The sequence below is a fragment of the Doryrhamphus excisus genome, linkage group LG3, assembly GCF_037039965.1.
Source record: "Doryrhamphus excisus strain RoL-2023G ecotype Guam linkage group LG3, RoL_Dexc_Guam_v1.1, whole genome shotgun sequence".
Taxonomy (NCBI): domain Eukaryota; kingdom Metazoa; phylum Chordata; class Actinopteri; order Syngnathiformes; family Syngnathidae; genus Doryrhamphus; species Doryrhamphus excisus.
In genome coordinates, this window is record NC_136359.1 from 19,035,786 (window position 1) to 19,051,942 (window position 16,157).

Sequence of the window (16,157 nt, forward strand, 5' to 3'; positions counted from 1 at the left end):
CAAAAATACAAATCATTTATGAACAAGTACTACTTCATAAAGAGTATTCTAAATATTTTCATGTTCAATGGTTTGATACTTAGATACAGGTAATTAATAACCATGTGAAAAATTCATGGTAATTCAGTAATTCATAAAAAGGCCATATCATTAAAAAAAACAACGAAACTAAAGTTGATCCAAGAAATTAGGTCAGTGCCCTCATTTCAACCATTCAAACTTTTTTGACCCTTCCTCTAAAAAGAATCAGTGTATAGTTAGTAACCGGAATTGAATCCTAGTCTTGCGTGAACAATGGCAATTGCAGCGAGCTGGAGCTGAACCTAATCTAATAATTAGTCCAGTCACTTTTATTATTGAATTAAAGTGGAATGTATTGCGGATCCCAAATAAGAGGAGAACGCCAATTTCAAGCTAGCATGGGGTTTGGAGGGGTCGTGTCAAAAATACACTTTTATGGGTGTCTCAAATACTCGCCATTTGCTGGTGGTCCTGTAAAAGTAACCCATGAAAAAAGCAGAGATCTATTGTATATTCTTATTCTTACCTTATTATGCAGATCTCTATAGTAAGCAACACTCAACCACAGCATCATTCAGTTCATGTGTAAGCTGCAGAACATCACACACACACACAAGAACATATGCATAGTCAACTCTGATGATAAATGCGCTAATAATTTATGGAGTTGAGAGGAAATAAAATAACTGAAACCCATTAGAGGTTTGCACATAAACCCAACAGTGCAGCACAGGGGGAGAAGAAAGCTCTTTCCAAAAACTGCCTCAAACAAATAATAAATCCAAATGAATTCTGCCAAGCAGTTAAAAATACATCACACACACACACACATCTGGCCCAAACAAATTTGACACTGTCAAGAGGGGGTAGCATTTGAACGCATGTACCGCTGAAGAGTTGAAGTTCTTCCCGTCATAAGTTGCCATCATACCTATGCAACAAAAGTGCTCTGTGAGAGCATTTAGCTGCTCATTAACAACCAAGGCGAGATCAGAGACCATAATAATGAGGATGACAGTCGACATTAAGCTGGTTTAACAGCATTGTAGGTTTCAATATCACAGCACTGCGCCTCTTCTCTCACAGAATCGCACATTAAAGCTCATTTTCTATGCTGATATATGTCACATTCATTTGCAGCTCTTTGCAATGTACTACAGTAGTGAGCTCCTTCTTGGATTCCCCTCAAGCTCTATTGTGTCTTTGTCGGCAAACATGACGACTGCACAAAGCCAAAGCCTTGGCTGTGGTTGACAGAAAGGGTAAGAAAGAGGGGTGGGGGGGGGTAGGGATTGCAAGAAAGAGGAACAGAGTTAGAAAGTACAGGAAGCATGCAGAGCTGGAGGAAAGGGAGACATTTGAGGAAGGAAGAATACTGGAGGAGGCCCATGATAGGTGGCGGATTTGTGCCAAGGAACAACAATAATAAAAGAGAATGTCTTTCTTTGGCCCAAGCCTGGAAAGTGAACACTGCAGCAAAAAGGCTCTTACTAATGCATTTGGTTGCCAAAAAAGGGGGAAAAAAAGAGGCTTAAACTGAAGACACCCCCCTGCTTTTTCAACTCACACACACCATTCAGAAGTGGAAGGCATGCAAGGTACTAGGTACTGTGGTTTAAACCAGTGGTTCTTAACAGCAACTGGACTTGGACCTGGATGAGAAAATCAAATTAGTCCAGTTTCTGTCATTTAACTCCTCAGATACAATTTAAAATATATACTTTTTCTGATTAAGTCAGCAGGTAAGTTCAATAATAATGGGCAAATGGAGAAAGTCCATTTCTTCTGGAGACCACCCCTCTGCTTGGGTCAACTGATTCAACTGGGCATGAAACGGTGCCTACCAGTCTTCATTGTGGGTGGAATTCCCCACACAACACAACATGAGATGGAGTGGTGAGACACTCATCTCTTTATAGTGCGCTCTTCTCCAGTAGGTAAAGGCAATCAAGCTGTTTGTCGGACTGACGTTAAGATATTAAGTTCACACTCAATGTCTTTCCCTCCTGCTCAAACTTGACCAAGTTGCCCATAAACATGGCGTGCACCTCGTGGTGGAGGCGAATAGTACAGATGCAAGGTGCATTCAGGGACATCGGGTTGTTACTAAACTGAAAAGTACCCACAGAAAAGGTCTGGGTCACAACCCACCATTTAAGAATCCATAGTTCAAACAACAACAACAACAACAAAGGAGGGGTGATCTGTTCACGTGCCGCTTCCACTAATACAGCCAAGCACCAGACCCTAAAACAACCTTCTGACGTTGTGGATGTCGTGACTGTCCGCGCCACTTGCTGACTCACTGCGTGTGGGTACACGCACACGTGCTGGTCTACCTGCGTGAACGCCAAGAAGAGACGCGTGTTGAGGAGGTGAGCGTGGCTGAAAGCACATCGCTTGCATATTTGAGTTTTACTGCGCCGTGGCATCCTTTTCACACCGTTACAGCCATATTACGTGCAGGCTGAAACCTTGCAAGCATGCCATCACGCCATTGAATAATCGGAGGACGGGGAGGCACACACATGTTCAGTTGGTGCTGTACCAGCCAGATCACCATTGTCACTGTTAAAGGGTTTCTTGTTTGTAGTTATTTTGACACATATACACATAAAACACCGTCCTGCTGGATAAACGTTTCCCACTTTTTGGTTCATGTTGACCTCTACATCTCCTTGCTTCTCCACAGAGACTGATGCTTCATTATATCACACAATACTTCTTCTCTGGCCAGACACCAGCCAACTGATGACTTGGGTGAGGCCACCCCCGTCACCACTCCAGTTAGCATCACCAAGTTAAAGGGGAACTGCACTATTTTGGAATTTTGCCCATCATTCACAATCCTGATGTGAATGAGTGTTAATGCATGATCACAGCATGGATGGCAAACGATGAACAGTTAGAGGGTTTTTTAGAGGTCTTTACAGTCAAAATGGATGTATGCATTGTCAGCAAGCTCATTAACTCGTTTTCTCGTGTTATAATGCACAGAAAATAGAACCAATCATGTTTCACAGAGTGACTGGGAATAATGGGCAAAATTCCCCAAAAAGTGCAATTCCACTTTAACAAAAAAAAACATTGGCCGCACTTGTCTTAATTACTTGACTCTTGCGCCCATCATTATGGAGAAAGAGCATATTGTAATGTCTACATGGACGTGTACCCTCTGCACACAGCCACACTATAGGCATAATGTAATGAATCCAATACATACGTGGCATCAAAAGGTGACATTTAGGAATCATGTAGGACTGCATTAACAGCATGTAAAAGAGGTGATGTACTGTTTTCTCCTAGTCCTTTGTCTACTTGGGATTTTTGTCGGCATGTGGTATCACAATATTTCATGTCAGACCTAACACAGCAAGATGACACGCCATCACCATCTTGCCTGCTCTGCACAAATCTGACTGATAGGCATGCAATGTCAGAGGAAACTGAGGAACAGCTCCTGCAGTTATGCCTGTGAGATGAAATATACAACCTTGTTATAGGATTGGATTGTAAAGTATGGTCTGCAAGGGATACATGCACATATCAACCAAGGATGCCAACTTCAATGACATCACCGCCTCATACAGAAAGACTGCAAATCCTGACGGTATATATAACATGTGACACATCAAAGGAGATTCATGCTGATTGCGATGGGCAGCATGCAGTCAATTATTTTGCTGAGACAATCATTTATGACCGCATCATGGTTGTCATGTCTTATCACAGGAAACAGTCTGTTAGATCAGCAAGTAAAAAGCTCTGTTGTGCAAGAGGTCAAAGAGCATGAGACCACACCGCTTGGTCATGCATTCAAATGTTCTTATGGATGAAGCAAACATATTTAGTTTTAAAATACATTCTACTTTTCCCAATTAGTTAATAATATACATTTCCCTTGTGATTATCACAAGTGTAATCGCACCAACTTACATTAACAACGATTACAGCTGCGATTGACAGCTTTATTTTTGGCTGCGCTGGCACAAGGAAATAGCACACTAGAATGCACGTTTTTGTTACTTGACAAAAATCAGCCGAGTGTAACCCAAAAAACAAATTCATGGTAGTTGAAGCTAAAAGCTTGCATCTGGAAACAATTCAAAGTCATTGTTCTTGACAATCATTGCTGCGTAACAAATGACACACAGATGCAGTCCAGTAAGGCTGGAACACCAAAAGGGGTTGCATAATTTCAAATGCAAATGTTCAATTATCATCAGTTCTGTTGCTGCAAAGAGAAGAGAAAATAAAGTGCTGAACTAAGAATTATTTTTTTTTTAATAGAATCATTGCACACAGATGCAAACTCTCAAGGTGCACAATATGGAACTTTCCTTAATAAATGATTTAAGATTTGTGGGAACTAGTCTTGAAGCGATGAGGGTCAACTTCGAAATTCAATTCCTACAGGTCTACAGTGGGTGGGATTAATTGGGCCTAAGGCAGTGTACCACCCCCACACACACCATTCCTCTGAGTGCCTCCTAGCAGCGACTTCAGCCTTGCCAAGTAATGCTGTTTTGGAACACGCAACAAAGTATTACATGCCATGATTAGCTTGATTACACTCCATTTACTTAATGGGCTTGTTTGTCTGTTGTGTCAATGTTATTCTATTGTCTCCCCCTACACAAAGCAAACATAAAAGGCTACAATTCAACACCTCTGGAGATGAATGTAATATTCTTGAATGGTTCTGGAAGGCCATATTTTAAAAACAAGTTTATGATTTCGTGGCTCATGTGAAGAAAGTCTTACCGAGCAGTTCATATTTACAAGGGCTTAATCTTTTTGCATGACAACATTTGTCCTTTGGAAAATTGAAATTTTGCTAAGTCTGTGCTCAATATTTGTCTACTGGCTACATCCTAAGTGAGGTAGATTAGTTAGAAGCTTTTCAGACTCGGAATTATATATATACAATATATACTTCTATACTTCAATATATACTAAAACTTCCGAAAAAAAGTGATGAAATAACAATTCCAGCCTTGAAAACTCACCTTGAGGTGACAGTGTAAAAATCTTAGTGGTTAATAATAATACATGATGCAGTCACTGATATTCAGCTGGAGTGCTGGAACTGCAGACAAAATACATGGGTGAAAGTGTGCATACGTGTGCATGCGAGGAAATGTGAAGGTGTGATGCACGTATTCACCTAAATGCCTTGTCACTAAATATGTCTAGCGCGATGTTTGGTCCAACTAATGGAATTGTTCATTGTGCATAAGACCCTCATTTGTTGATTAGAATTTCAGCACTAATAACAGTGATAGCCGGCAGTGCCTGCTGCTCGATGAGCCAACACTGAGGCACAGTGCACACTGATTATTTTTTTTCAACTTCTCTAGCATGTGTGAAATACCCACTGCAAGAGCTCACACTGGGACAATGACACTTTCTCAAAAGCACCTTGGGCTTTAATTTGGGATTTAGCAATTTATGACGCTGCCATGCCGCCGCGGCCCAAGAGTGAGAGAATGAGAGCAACACAAAATGTGACAGGCTCTCACTTCCCCATAACTGTTGGCGGAGTTGAGTCAATGTTGCTCTGGTTTCAGTCAAATGATTTCTGTAAATGTCAGACCTCACACTTTTGTTGATCCAAAACACGCCCTCCAAGGGTCCCCACAAACATCTGCTTTCTATAGAAAATAGCCAATATGCTGTGATGTAAACTAGTCATGTCATTTTTGACTCTCTTGAGACCAAAGGCGTATGCTCGGGTTTCACATGAAGATCATGGATAAGGGACCAAATTCCAAAATAAGTGCAGTTTTTCTTTAAGAAATGCAAGAATCACATAAGTCACTACATTGAGGAAACATGTAGACAAAGAGAGGATAAAATTGCAGTGGCCCGACACGGACTTTAAATAGATACAATATATAGCAAGCTAGGGCTGCACAAAATCACACAAAAGCATGTCCTATCATGCTATGCCAAGAGAACGTACCTTCAAAATGTCATCATTTTAACTGGGATTTTGAAAGCATATACAGATACTTTGTTGGGCTGCAAGTAACGATTTTCTTAGTCGGTTAATCGGAAGCTTATGGAGTAATTGGTTAGGCCTTAGACGGACCAAATCAATATGGACCAAAAACAGTTAGTAGTTTGATCCCCAAAAATGAGGCAAAAACGTCAGTCACTGCTTTCCAAAATCAAAGATGATGTGTATAAATATCTTATTTTGCCAAAAACACAAACACAATAGGTCTGCTTTTATGGATGGATAAGAACAAAAAAAATATTTGACAAGCATTTGAATTCAGAGGGTATTTACACTTTTTAAATTAAAAAAAATGCAAAATAGATTAGTTGGATTAATTGTTGGAGCTCTAATACATTGCCAACGTATGGACAACTAACACGTTGAAATGACATCTTGAAGAGCTGCTAATGTGTGGGAGTTTAAGAGGAGGCTAACATGCACAGTTAGACAGCGTCATTACGCCTCCCTCACTGTCACTTTCCATCAGGTGACTCCCCACGTCTCGCTCTGTTCCTTTTCTCGCCTCACCCCAGTCACCATCACCACCGCCCTGCTCTCAAGCATGTCCTGTCCCTGTGGAATCCAGCCAGCTGCATTGGGGCTACAGTGACACTTGCACACTGCTTTGACTAAGCATCATTTAGATATTGAGATTCTGCTAAAGGCTTTGTCTTAATTATGCAATTACAAAAAATAAAAATAATAAGCCCATGATGCATGCAGCACCTGACCTTTACAACAATGTACATTGACCCCCCTGGTTCCGCCCACAGAGAACCCAAAATAGTTGCATGGAACATTTACTACATATATCGGTTACATGGAAAAAAAAAAGAAAAAGAAAAGACAGCCTTCCTCAATCGTCTGCAGTACTGTGCTCAGCAACTTAAAAGCCACAACTGTTTCAGATATGAGAGCTTCTTTGTTCGACAGTTTTATCACAGTAATTCGAAGAAAAAAGTTCTAACAATGATGTTAACACCTTCATTTACATATTGAAACACAGGAGATTATTATTATTTTTTTAAAGTAAGTAGAGTAAGTTCCCATAGCTCAGAACACTGACAAAAATGGATCAACATGAAAAGTGAAAAGAACTGCTGTTATTAGGACATATAAACGCATTTATACTAGAGTTAATTTATTTTAAGCAAGTACATTTCTTGCCTTAGCAGAAAGTTTGTCTTATTAACCATGAACAGGCAGCAGTGGCTTTCTCATTTGAAGGAAATGGGACAAAAAGTAAAGAGCTTAACAGAGTTTGGACTGGATTATTTCCAGCGACATGAACTTCACAGAAGTGGCGGGAGCTCCCATATTGTCCAACTCTGTCGTCAAAGTGATACATTTAAAATTTATGCCAGTAATGCTGGGTAACACAAACGTAAAAAAAACATAAAAATAAAAAACAAATATACATAACATGAAATGCCAAAAAAAAGTAATATGTAGAAAATTGCGCTCTGACTTCTTGAGCGCATGTTAAATTCAGGAACGTGTATGATCCAGTATCATCTAGCTAGAACTAGATAAGACTTTCATTTATTGGTAACAATTTAAAAAGACATTGGCTCCTCACATAATTGCAATTCAGAATTGCCATCCCTGTTAAAAGATTTGGTAAAAATGTGATTTTTATTAAGCACTGTCAAAGCTAGTGCACTTTTATTGCAGAGTGTCAACTTCAAGATAGCAGAGGGTTTTGAAAGGGGAGGAAGCGAGTGGGTGAGCAAGGTGGCACTACTAAGCATAATGCAGGCTTCATCAGATTGTCAAAAATACACATTTTTATGGGCGTCTCAATGACCTTGATTTGTAGTATGTAACCCCCATAAGGTCTGGCCACAGCAAATGAAATAGTCAGCTTTTATTTAAGTAAAAAAAATCATGTGAGATGGCTTTTCATCTTGGCAGTGTCTATATTTATGTATTTTATACAAGCTATTTTTATGACAGTTCTAGCTGTCTGTTCTAGTGCGCCGTTTCGGAACATCCTTCTCAGACTACTTTTCATTACCCTATCACTTACTGCCAGTGCATAATTGCATTTGAGAGAGCCTTAAAAACCTGCACCTTTCTCTTGCTCCACCCTGCCAAATTAACAAGCATTTCTAAAGTACATACTTGCTTGTGTTGGTGTTTTCTGTCACTTCTGCATCACGCCAAGGACAAAGTCAGGAAGCAAATGCAATAACCGTGTTGTGAAATAGAAGCCAGGAAAGCGGGTACATGATGAATGTGGTAGATATGCTTGTGTGTTCTGCAGGTGGGAGTGGGCGTAGTGAAAGGGGATCAGTCTACACGAGGTTTGGAGGTTTAAGCATCCCTCCGGGGAGAAGAACAGATCAATTCTGCATGGCTGGGAGCCAAAAGCTACCTTCAGCCAGATATTCATCCACACTATACAAAAGCCTCTGAGCTATGACTATATATGAAGCACTGGGGGAGATTTGACCAAAGGCAAGGCTTCTTCGTAACAACTGGCACAGAGAGAACTTTGTGGTTTATGGATGCACATTCCACCTAAATACAGATGCTTCACAGACAAAGAGAGGCCCTGCCACAACATCTCGAATGAACCACAGCCACAATCTCATTAAATGGAGCAACTTTGCCCAGTTCAAAACCTCTGGAGTGCCTTTGGAAACCACAGTATAGCAAGGCAGATCCTCAAACCACTTCAGAGGGTGAGATCATCGTCTTCACTATAAAATTGGGTTTCTCCACAAGCTTGAGACCCAAAAGTCAATACACATTCCAATCAACTCTCACTACATTGGGAAAGCATCATGGAAGCTCAGATCAATGGCTCTGGTGTGACAGTAGCTCAGCCGTTTGTAAGCCATGGGTGGTGCGTGCACAAGAGAACAAAGAGGACCGGAGCAGGTGACCGGGCTGCTATCCATCAGGCCTTCATGTGAAAGGTTTATACCAGGCGAGGGGGAAGGTAACACACAGAACAACACAACGAGGGGTGATAAATGTCAGGCCTCGGTGCCGTGCTCATGGCTCACGTACGGCAGTGTGGCTTATCTTGTTGCCAGTGCAGACGAGTACCACAACAAACTACCTGACAGTCATACGGACGTGCAGTTATTTGAAATGACTATCACAGAGCAGTGACTAAGGCAGGGATGGGCAAACTATGACCCGGAAGCCCCATCCGGCCAGCCAGTTGCTTCCAAAGTATTAAATTTAAACTTTGAACATACAAGCTGGCAACATGACTTGGAAGTCGTCAGACTCAATCTGAGACAACCTTTTGGTGGTTTAGGTAGCTTTTCACATGCAGCAGTCCAGACAACGACCTCACCCATGATGCCAAATATTTTTTATTTTATTAATTTTATTTACGAGTGACAATGTTTGCCCACTAAGGCAACCTTCACAATGCAAGGTGTGATGCCCAATCCCATTTTTATTTAATCTGATCTTTTATGGAGTCATTCACATTGCCAGAAAAATCCAACTTGTATTTGTAATGTGATTGCAATGGATCCAGGAAGTAATGTGCATGTACACAAAACACAACATCACACACAGAGCTGCGTTAACGGATATAAACATTACCCCATTTGCACATTTTTGACAATTTCAATGATTTTGTGCAACTGGAGTAAACATTTTCTTAAATTATTTAGCATGTAGGACGTATAGAAGACAGAGGGCAAGACTTTTGGCTATGGCAGTTTGAGATGTCTGTTCTGAGTAGCATGTGGGTGAATGTTTGGCTTTAGTTTAGTTTGTTTGTTTTGACGCAAACAACAAACCATCTGTGTGTACAAGGCACCAACACCACAGCAAATACACAAAGGAGATCCAGACAGTACAGGAGTCACCATGTACACCGACAATAACAAAGGAAATACAATAAATATTTCTCAAAGGGAGTGGGAAGAAGAAAACTGTTCTTCCCTCCGTCTCCCATTTGTACAACATAACACATTGCATTTACTTCCTTAATATATAACATCTGTTTAGATTCCTAGGAAAAAAAAATTATGACCGATTGTCTGCATAATTTACAATGCAACAATAACTACATACCAACAATGGTATTTGAAATGACACATACCAACATGGTAAACCACCAACGAAGGTAAGAAACTGCCATGGATAAATTAATTAATCATGATAATAATACAGACATACAAAAGCTCTTCCTGGTAGTTCGAACTTTAGGAAGTATAACATTTCCAAAGACTCTTGCAAATGAAATGAATGAAAAGCAGATTTGCCCGCCTCTGCTGTGCCCCTCCAGCCGCATTCGCTTCATTCTTAACTGCGGAAGCAGCTGACCCCCCTTCTGGGACCTCGGAATCCCGGAGAGGAGTCCCAACGTTTTAGAAATGGCTTTTTAACCTTTTCCAGACTAATGGATCACAATCTCACTTATGTTTTAACAGCGGGGCAATCACTTTCACACTTTCATTTTTGATTCCTCCTTTAAGTTTCACTTAAAAACTGCATTTTGTGTTCAGTTGTGTTGTCATTGACCAATATATAAAATTTTTGATGAGAAACATTCAAGTGTGGCAAACCAAAAAACTAAGAAGTCAGGAAGAACACTTTCACACCACGATGTTTTTTTTTCTAAACAGCTCTTGTGCAGATAAACCTAAAGCAAAGCATAAATGACTCAATGAAAATATACATAATGGGACTAATAAAAGCATATCTTACCAGTGCACAGCGAGGTCACCTTGTGTACATACATATGGGGCTCTTTGCATCGCTCCTCTGTTATGCAAAATCATGACATCATCGCCAAGAGAGATTCATTACCCTGCTTCATTTTCAATATGAAGACAAAGCTATCTTTACTACACATAACCGATTGACTTGAAATGCTGGGACAGCAGCAAAATGAGCCCGCACACACTCTCTGAAGTAACGTGGTGTGCCAAGTGTCATGATGTATGTCTTCAGCGCAAGGGGCTCGTCTTTTAAATAGCACAAAGTATACTGCCCTTCAAATGGAGCCAAATCCACACATTCAAGTAAACAAAACAAAGTCAATGGAAAGAGTAGAGTTCAAACAGTAATGGTATACATATATATATGAAAATAGCTGCATTCCTACTTCAAACTCATTTCATGAATTTGACATCCTGAAGAGAGACCTTTGCTCTGAGCTACAGGACCCGTTTACTTGATGAATGCACTTCCCCCCCGACAGGGTGCCCTTCAGCAAGGTTGTGGCATGCCAGCTACGCTCCTGAATGAATAAATGATTGCACCACCTTTTTATCTGGACGGCTTGTGTCGTGTGGAAGCTCCCAGCTCTGCTGGAGTCCCAAAGCAGGCTGGGACATTCAGGACTCTCATTTATGCCCTCGAACGCTACATAAGACTTCTATGGCTAACACATCAAGGGCTGGCTCAGTTTTAATCAGTCCCAAAGAGAGATGATGTGACATCATTTGCAGAGGAAGCATGATTCTCCTAATTATAGATCCACATCACAATTTTCAACAACTGTGTGCGAGCCGTGGCGTCTACTAGCCTATCAATCCATTTACTTGACTGTTTATCCTAAACAGAGTCACAGGATTGGGTGACTTCAGAATTATACAATATCATATATATATACTGGATTTCCCAATGAAAATGGCATCAACGTAGTCCCTCATTTATCGCAGTTAATTGGTTTTAGCCTTGACCATGATAAGTGAATTTCTTCAAAGTAGGATATTTATATCATAGTTGGAGCATAGAAAACCTGTTTATGACCTCCTAAATATGGTTATATGACAGAAAATAATTCAGAACCATTGTGCCTGTAGTTCTGGCGATCGAGTCTGGCGTTTGTGTGTCTCTCAGATCATTACAATAACATTATTGACCTCTAGTGAATTAGAATACTACATAGCATTCACAGCATCTTTGAATGAGTCTTCTGAATGCCTTCTATTTGTATGTTACTTCATTAAGCATTTTTTATGCTTGAAAATGCTTAATTTAGGCAAAAAAATGTTAAAAAAGTGTTTCAAAGTGCATATTTATTTAAACAAATTGTATTCAACCACAAAACAGCATGATTTATTAATATAATTTTGAAAAATCGTGATAGAGTGAAGGCGCAAAGCAGCAGGAGACGACTATCAAGGATTCTGCAAATATTTAAATATTTTGATCATATTTAGATCACACGTGAAGCTCTTTATAGTTACACAATTAATACAACACAAGGTCGCCCTGCTCATAATATGAGCTTAGAAAATATTGTACATCCCAGGAGTAAATTTGTGCTTATTACGTTATGTTGTGGCCTAACAAGTACTGAGATGACTTGCATTTACAATTTTTAAGTTGACTATGCAGCTTTTTGCTATTTAGCTATTTATAAATTATTTTAAAAATCATGTTAACATACCATAGTATTGGTAAATGACAAAGAACCAAGAACCATCTGCATCTCAAAGACATGCTGCACTGTCGTTATTACGACCATCCGCCAGCGAGCCAGGGCAGTAGTGCCAACTCGCCCTGGCCCTCGAGCTTTGCTGGCTGTAAATCAGCTCGTGAAAGAAGGACGAGCATTAATTGCCTTTTCGCTTTACTTGTCCGGTCTTCATATGCATAAAAGTACTGTGAATTGAGCCATTTTTTATTTGATGTATTCTTTTCAGTTTTTCTATTCATTTGTAAGTTGTACTTTACCATAGTTAACTTGGAGAGAGAGTCTAATATACATATTTATAAACTGAAAATGCATCTGGATTATGACCTCAACTGCATGTAACTGGTGCATCTCTTACCTGTATCCTGTCGAAACTGATGCATGGACTGCAGATCAATGATGTAGGGAGAGAGCTGGCCATCCACCTGGCCCAGAACCACAGTTCCTCGGGCGTCCCCCTTCAAGATGTTCTCAATATGGTGACAAACCGCGGCACTGTAGGGCCTCCAGCGGCCGTGTTCATTCAGCCACTCCCAGACCACCACTCTGGCCAGGTTTTGAGGAGGGTATCCTAGCCCATTAACCGGCAGCAGCAAGCTTGGTCCGGGGCGGGCCATCGTCCCTTGCAGGCTGGACTGAGAACCACCTGTCAGTCAAATATCACCCTGGAACCTAATCATCATCATCACCATTATTAGTGCCATGGGCTGAAATATTGGTTATGTGAGTGACTTCAGTGCTGTTCTTTCAAGCAGGCAACTTCGCAAGTGTCATGGTCTCTAAGGTACTTCATGTAGCAGGTTCCTTGATCATCCAAACTGAAGCCTCTCGGGTCTGAGGTGGCAGATGCTGCTGCAGCAGCAGCAGCGTCAGTCCTCCTCAGGAGCAGGTAAACAGAGGGGGTGCCCGCTGTAGAAATGACAGAATGAAGAAATGCTGAGTTATGTCTTTCTTCGACATGACACCGTGGCACCAGCTTGTAATCAATGCATCAGTTTATTGGACATCATCTGTGTGTGATCACACATCCAGTGTGTCAGCTGAAAGGGGGGGGGGATTGTGATGCTTTTTAGGTTGGAGTGGGTTGACTGATGCTATCACAACCCTGACTGAGAGAATATCACCTTGCCAAGTCTAGAGAATTACAGCCTTATTGCAAACTGCTGTGACACATTAGGCTGATTTCGCATGCATCGTCACCATGTTTGAATTGATGGTGTCATACAGACCTGTAGGTTGCAGATGTGATACCTCACATCTGTCAGGCAGAGGCTACATTTTACTGGTCAAAAATCTCTTGGATAAAACGGTGAAGGTAGACTAAAAAAATACTCCAAAGAACCCCAGTCTTCGCAAGTGTTAATTCCCTCGATTAAAAAAAACAACAACAACAACCGTGTCTTCTGCAGCCGCACGCCGCAACAACCGTCTAACATAAACGCAGAAAACAGACCGCCGCTTCTTTATTGCCGTTTGTCTGTTTCACCAGTTTGTTGCTCCGTCGTATTTAAGTGTCCTCGCGTCCCAGTTAGTCTGCTGTGTGGAAGTGAGGGGTGCCAATCAAGTCTAACGTGATAACATATTCAAAGGGTAAACACACACTGTTTGCTTCAAACAATTTCCATGTCCAATGTCTGAGCGCACCTGTATGGTGAGTGGCTGAAAATCATCCAGCTCGTCAAGTGCCATTTATTAACATACGTCAACTTCCGGTATCATATTTCAGAATAAGAGCACTGGAAGGTTTTGCATGGACTCGTTTCGTTGGGTTGAAGTGCACGTGAGACAAAATAGTGCCATGTGTGAGTTATTATTTTCACAAAAATATGGGTGATGTCTAGAAGAACCGTAAAAGGCATATGAAGTAACTTCCAAAGTGCGGCCCCTAGGCCATTTGCAGTCCACATAATGTTTTTTTATTGGCCCTTGGCATATTTAAATAAATAAAGTTAACTCATCAATATGATATAATGTTGGATAGTATACTAGGTTGCTTTGTCCACTATAAAACAATGCTATGATGTTGACATTTTGTTCAGATATATTCCAACACAATGTATCCCAACCTTCAAAGAGTAAGGTTCATATTTTGAAGGTGGCTCAGGAACAAAAGCGCTGGGACTTCCAAACTCTCCAAAGACCACAAAACACACCAGTAACACACAAACAACACAAAACACCAAAGTGTTCCCAGGCCAGCTGTGAGACATAATCCCTCCAGCGTCTCCTATGTCTGCCCTGAGGCCTTCTCTTGTCTGGGCATGCCCACGATACCTCACCAGGGGGTCATCTGGACTAGATGCCCAAGTCACGATGTGAAGGAGGAGTGGCTCTACTCTGAGCCCCTCGAGGATGACTGAGCTCCTGAGCTGTGGGTGGAATAAATTAAAACGAACTATTTCACGGGAAGCAGGAAATGCAAAGAAACACAGCTGGAATAGGTGCAGATTCTGGAAGATCTAGAAAGCTTTCCGTGTGGGTTATTGTGTGCAGCTGCTCTATAGGAGTTCACAACTCAATACAAAGGGCTGAAAAATTAACATGAGAATCTTTGTTCAAAATACTTGGCTGTAATTTTACAATATTATAGAACAACTAATTTTCCCTCAACACACTTGATGATCCCTCACAACTATTGTGGTTGAGAATCACTGTTTAAGTGATTTTAAGTGAGTTTAATTAGAATTTTTACATTTTTGTTTCCTTTTTGTCTTTATTTGACTGGTAACTGTGTCTCAAACTGTCTACTTGAAGTATTATGATGTGCACGTAAACAAAACAGACACCTGATGGAGAGATCAGTTTTTGCAAGAGGAACATGGTCTATGTGAGGCTATAACTAATTTGCTTGAGCTGTTACCCTTATCTTGCTTGCTACCAAAATATGGACATGAGTATTGACGCTATATAAGGGGAACAACAGCACTGCTTGCCAGTTTAAGTCCTTGCAATAATCCACTTCCCTTGAATTTCAGCTGTTTTCTTTGAAAGTGTATTGTATTTTCTATAGGTGTTGTGTGTCTATCAGGTGATCGTTATATAAAAAGCTGTTATATTACATGCTCTTATTAGATTGTTTTATAGTAGTATGTTGGCTGATTGCTTGATTGCTACAGCAGTACCATCTAGTGGTCGTTTTGAAAAACACACGTAAAGACAGCAGTCGTTATCAATCACGTGCCTTTAAATGCTAAAGTCCATGTTGTTATATTAGGGTATCAAGTTAAAGACTTTTCACATATTTTGTATGCATCTTTGAGCACTTGTCTATATCATATTTTATGTGTCCTCCAAAACTAACATTATGTCACATCTTTATGTATTCTTATTTCCTTTTTAAGGAAAACTGCACTTTTTAGTGGAATTTTGCCCATCCTCCACAATCCTTAGGTGAAACATGTGTTATGGGGTGGTTTAGTTCACTGTTTTAGTGTCATTTGGAATGGCACATGTCCTGCAGCCGGCGTTCCCACAAGCACAGGCAGATTAATTCACTTGATTGGTGATAGTTTTAGTAGGTAACGGTCGAGTGATAAACAGATAAAACAACCTTCTATCTGCAATTATTTGTGGTTCATTAGAAGTTAACTATAGACAAAATGTGGTTAATTCTGACAACATACTTTAATCGATTGACAGCCCTCGTTTTTACTGTTGTTAATGTAGTTTTTTCTCTTGTTTTGCTTTGTATTGGTTATGTTATTCCCCTGATGTATGGTAGTGGTATTA

At 40.5% G+C, this 16,157-nt stretch overlaps 1 protein-coding gene across 2 annotated transcripts in view; it reads right to left on the bottom strand.

The window, feature by feature from the left end:
- dtx1 (deltex 1, E3 ubiquitin ligase) overlaps positions 1-14,123 on the bottom strand; it is a 39,168-nt gene extending 25,045 nt beyond the window's left edge. Inside the window, exons 1-2 of one of the 2 annotated variants that reach the window (XM_058070513.2) lie at positions 13,658-14,123; positions 12,787-13,337 (exon numbers count right to left, since the gene is read on the bottom strand). In XM_058070513.2, the coding sequence (XP_057926496.2) occupies positions 12,787-13,045 (259 nt within the window). In that variant the 5' untranslated portion in view covers positions 13,046-13,337; positions 13,658-14,123. The remainder of the gene's footprint in view (positions 1-12,786; positions 13,338-13,657) is intronic. The other variant, XM_058070511.2, reaches the window with a different exon arrangement.
- Between the last annotated feature and the right edge of the window lie 2,034 nt (positions 14,124-16,157).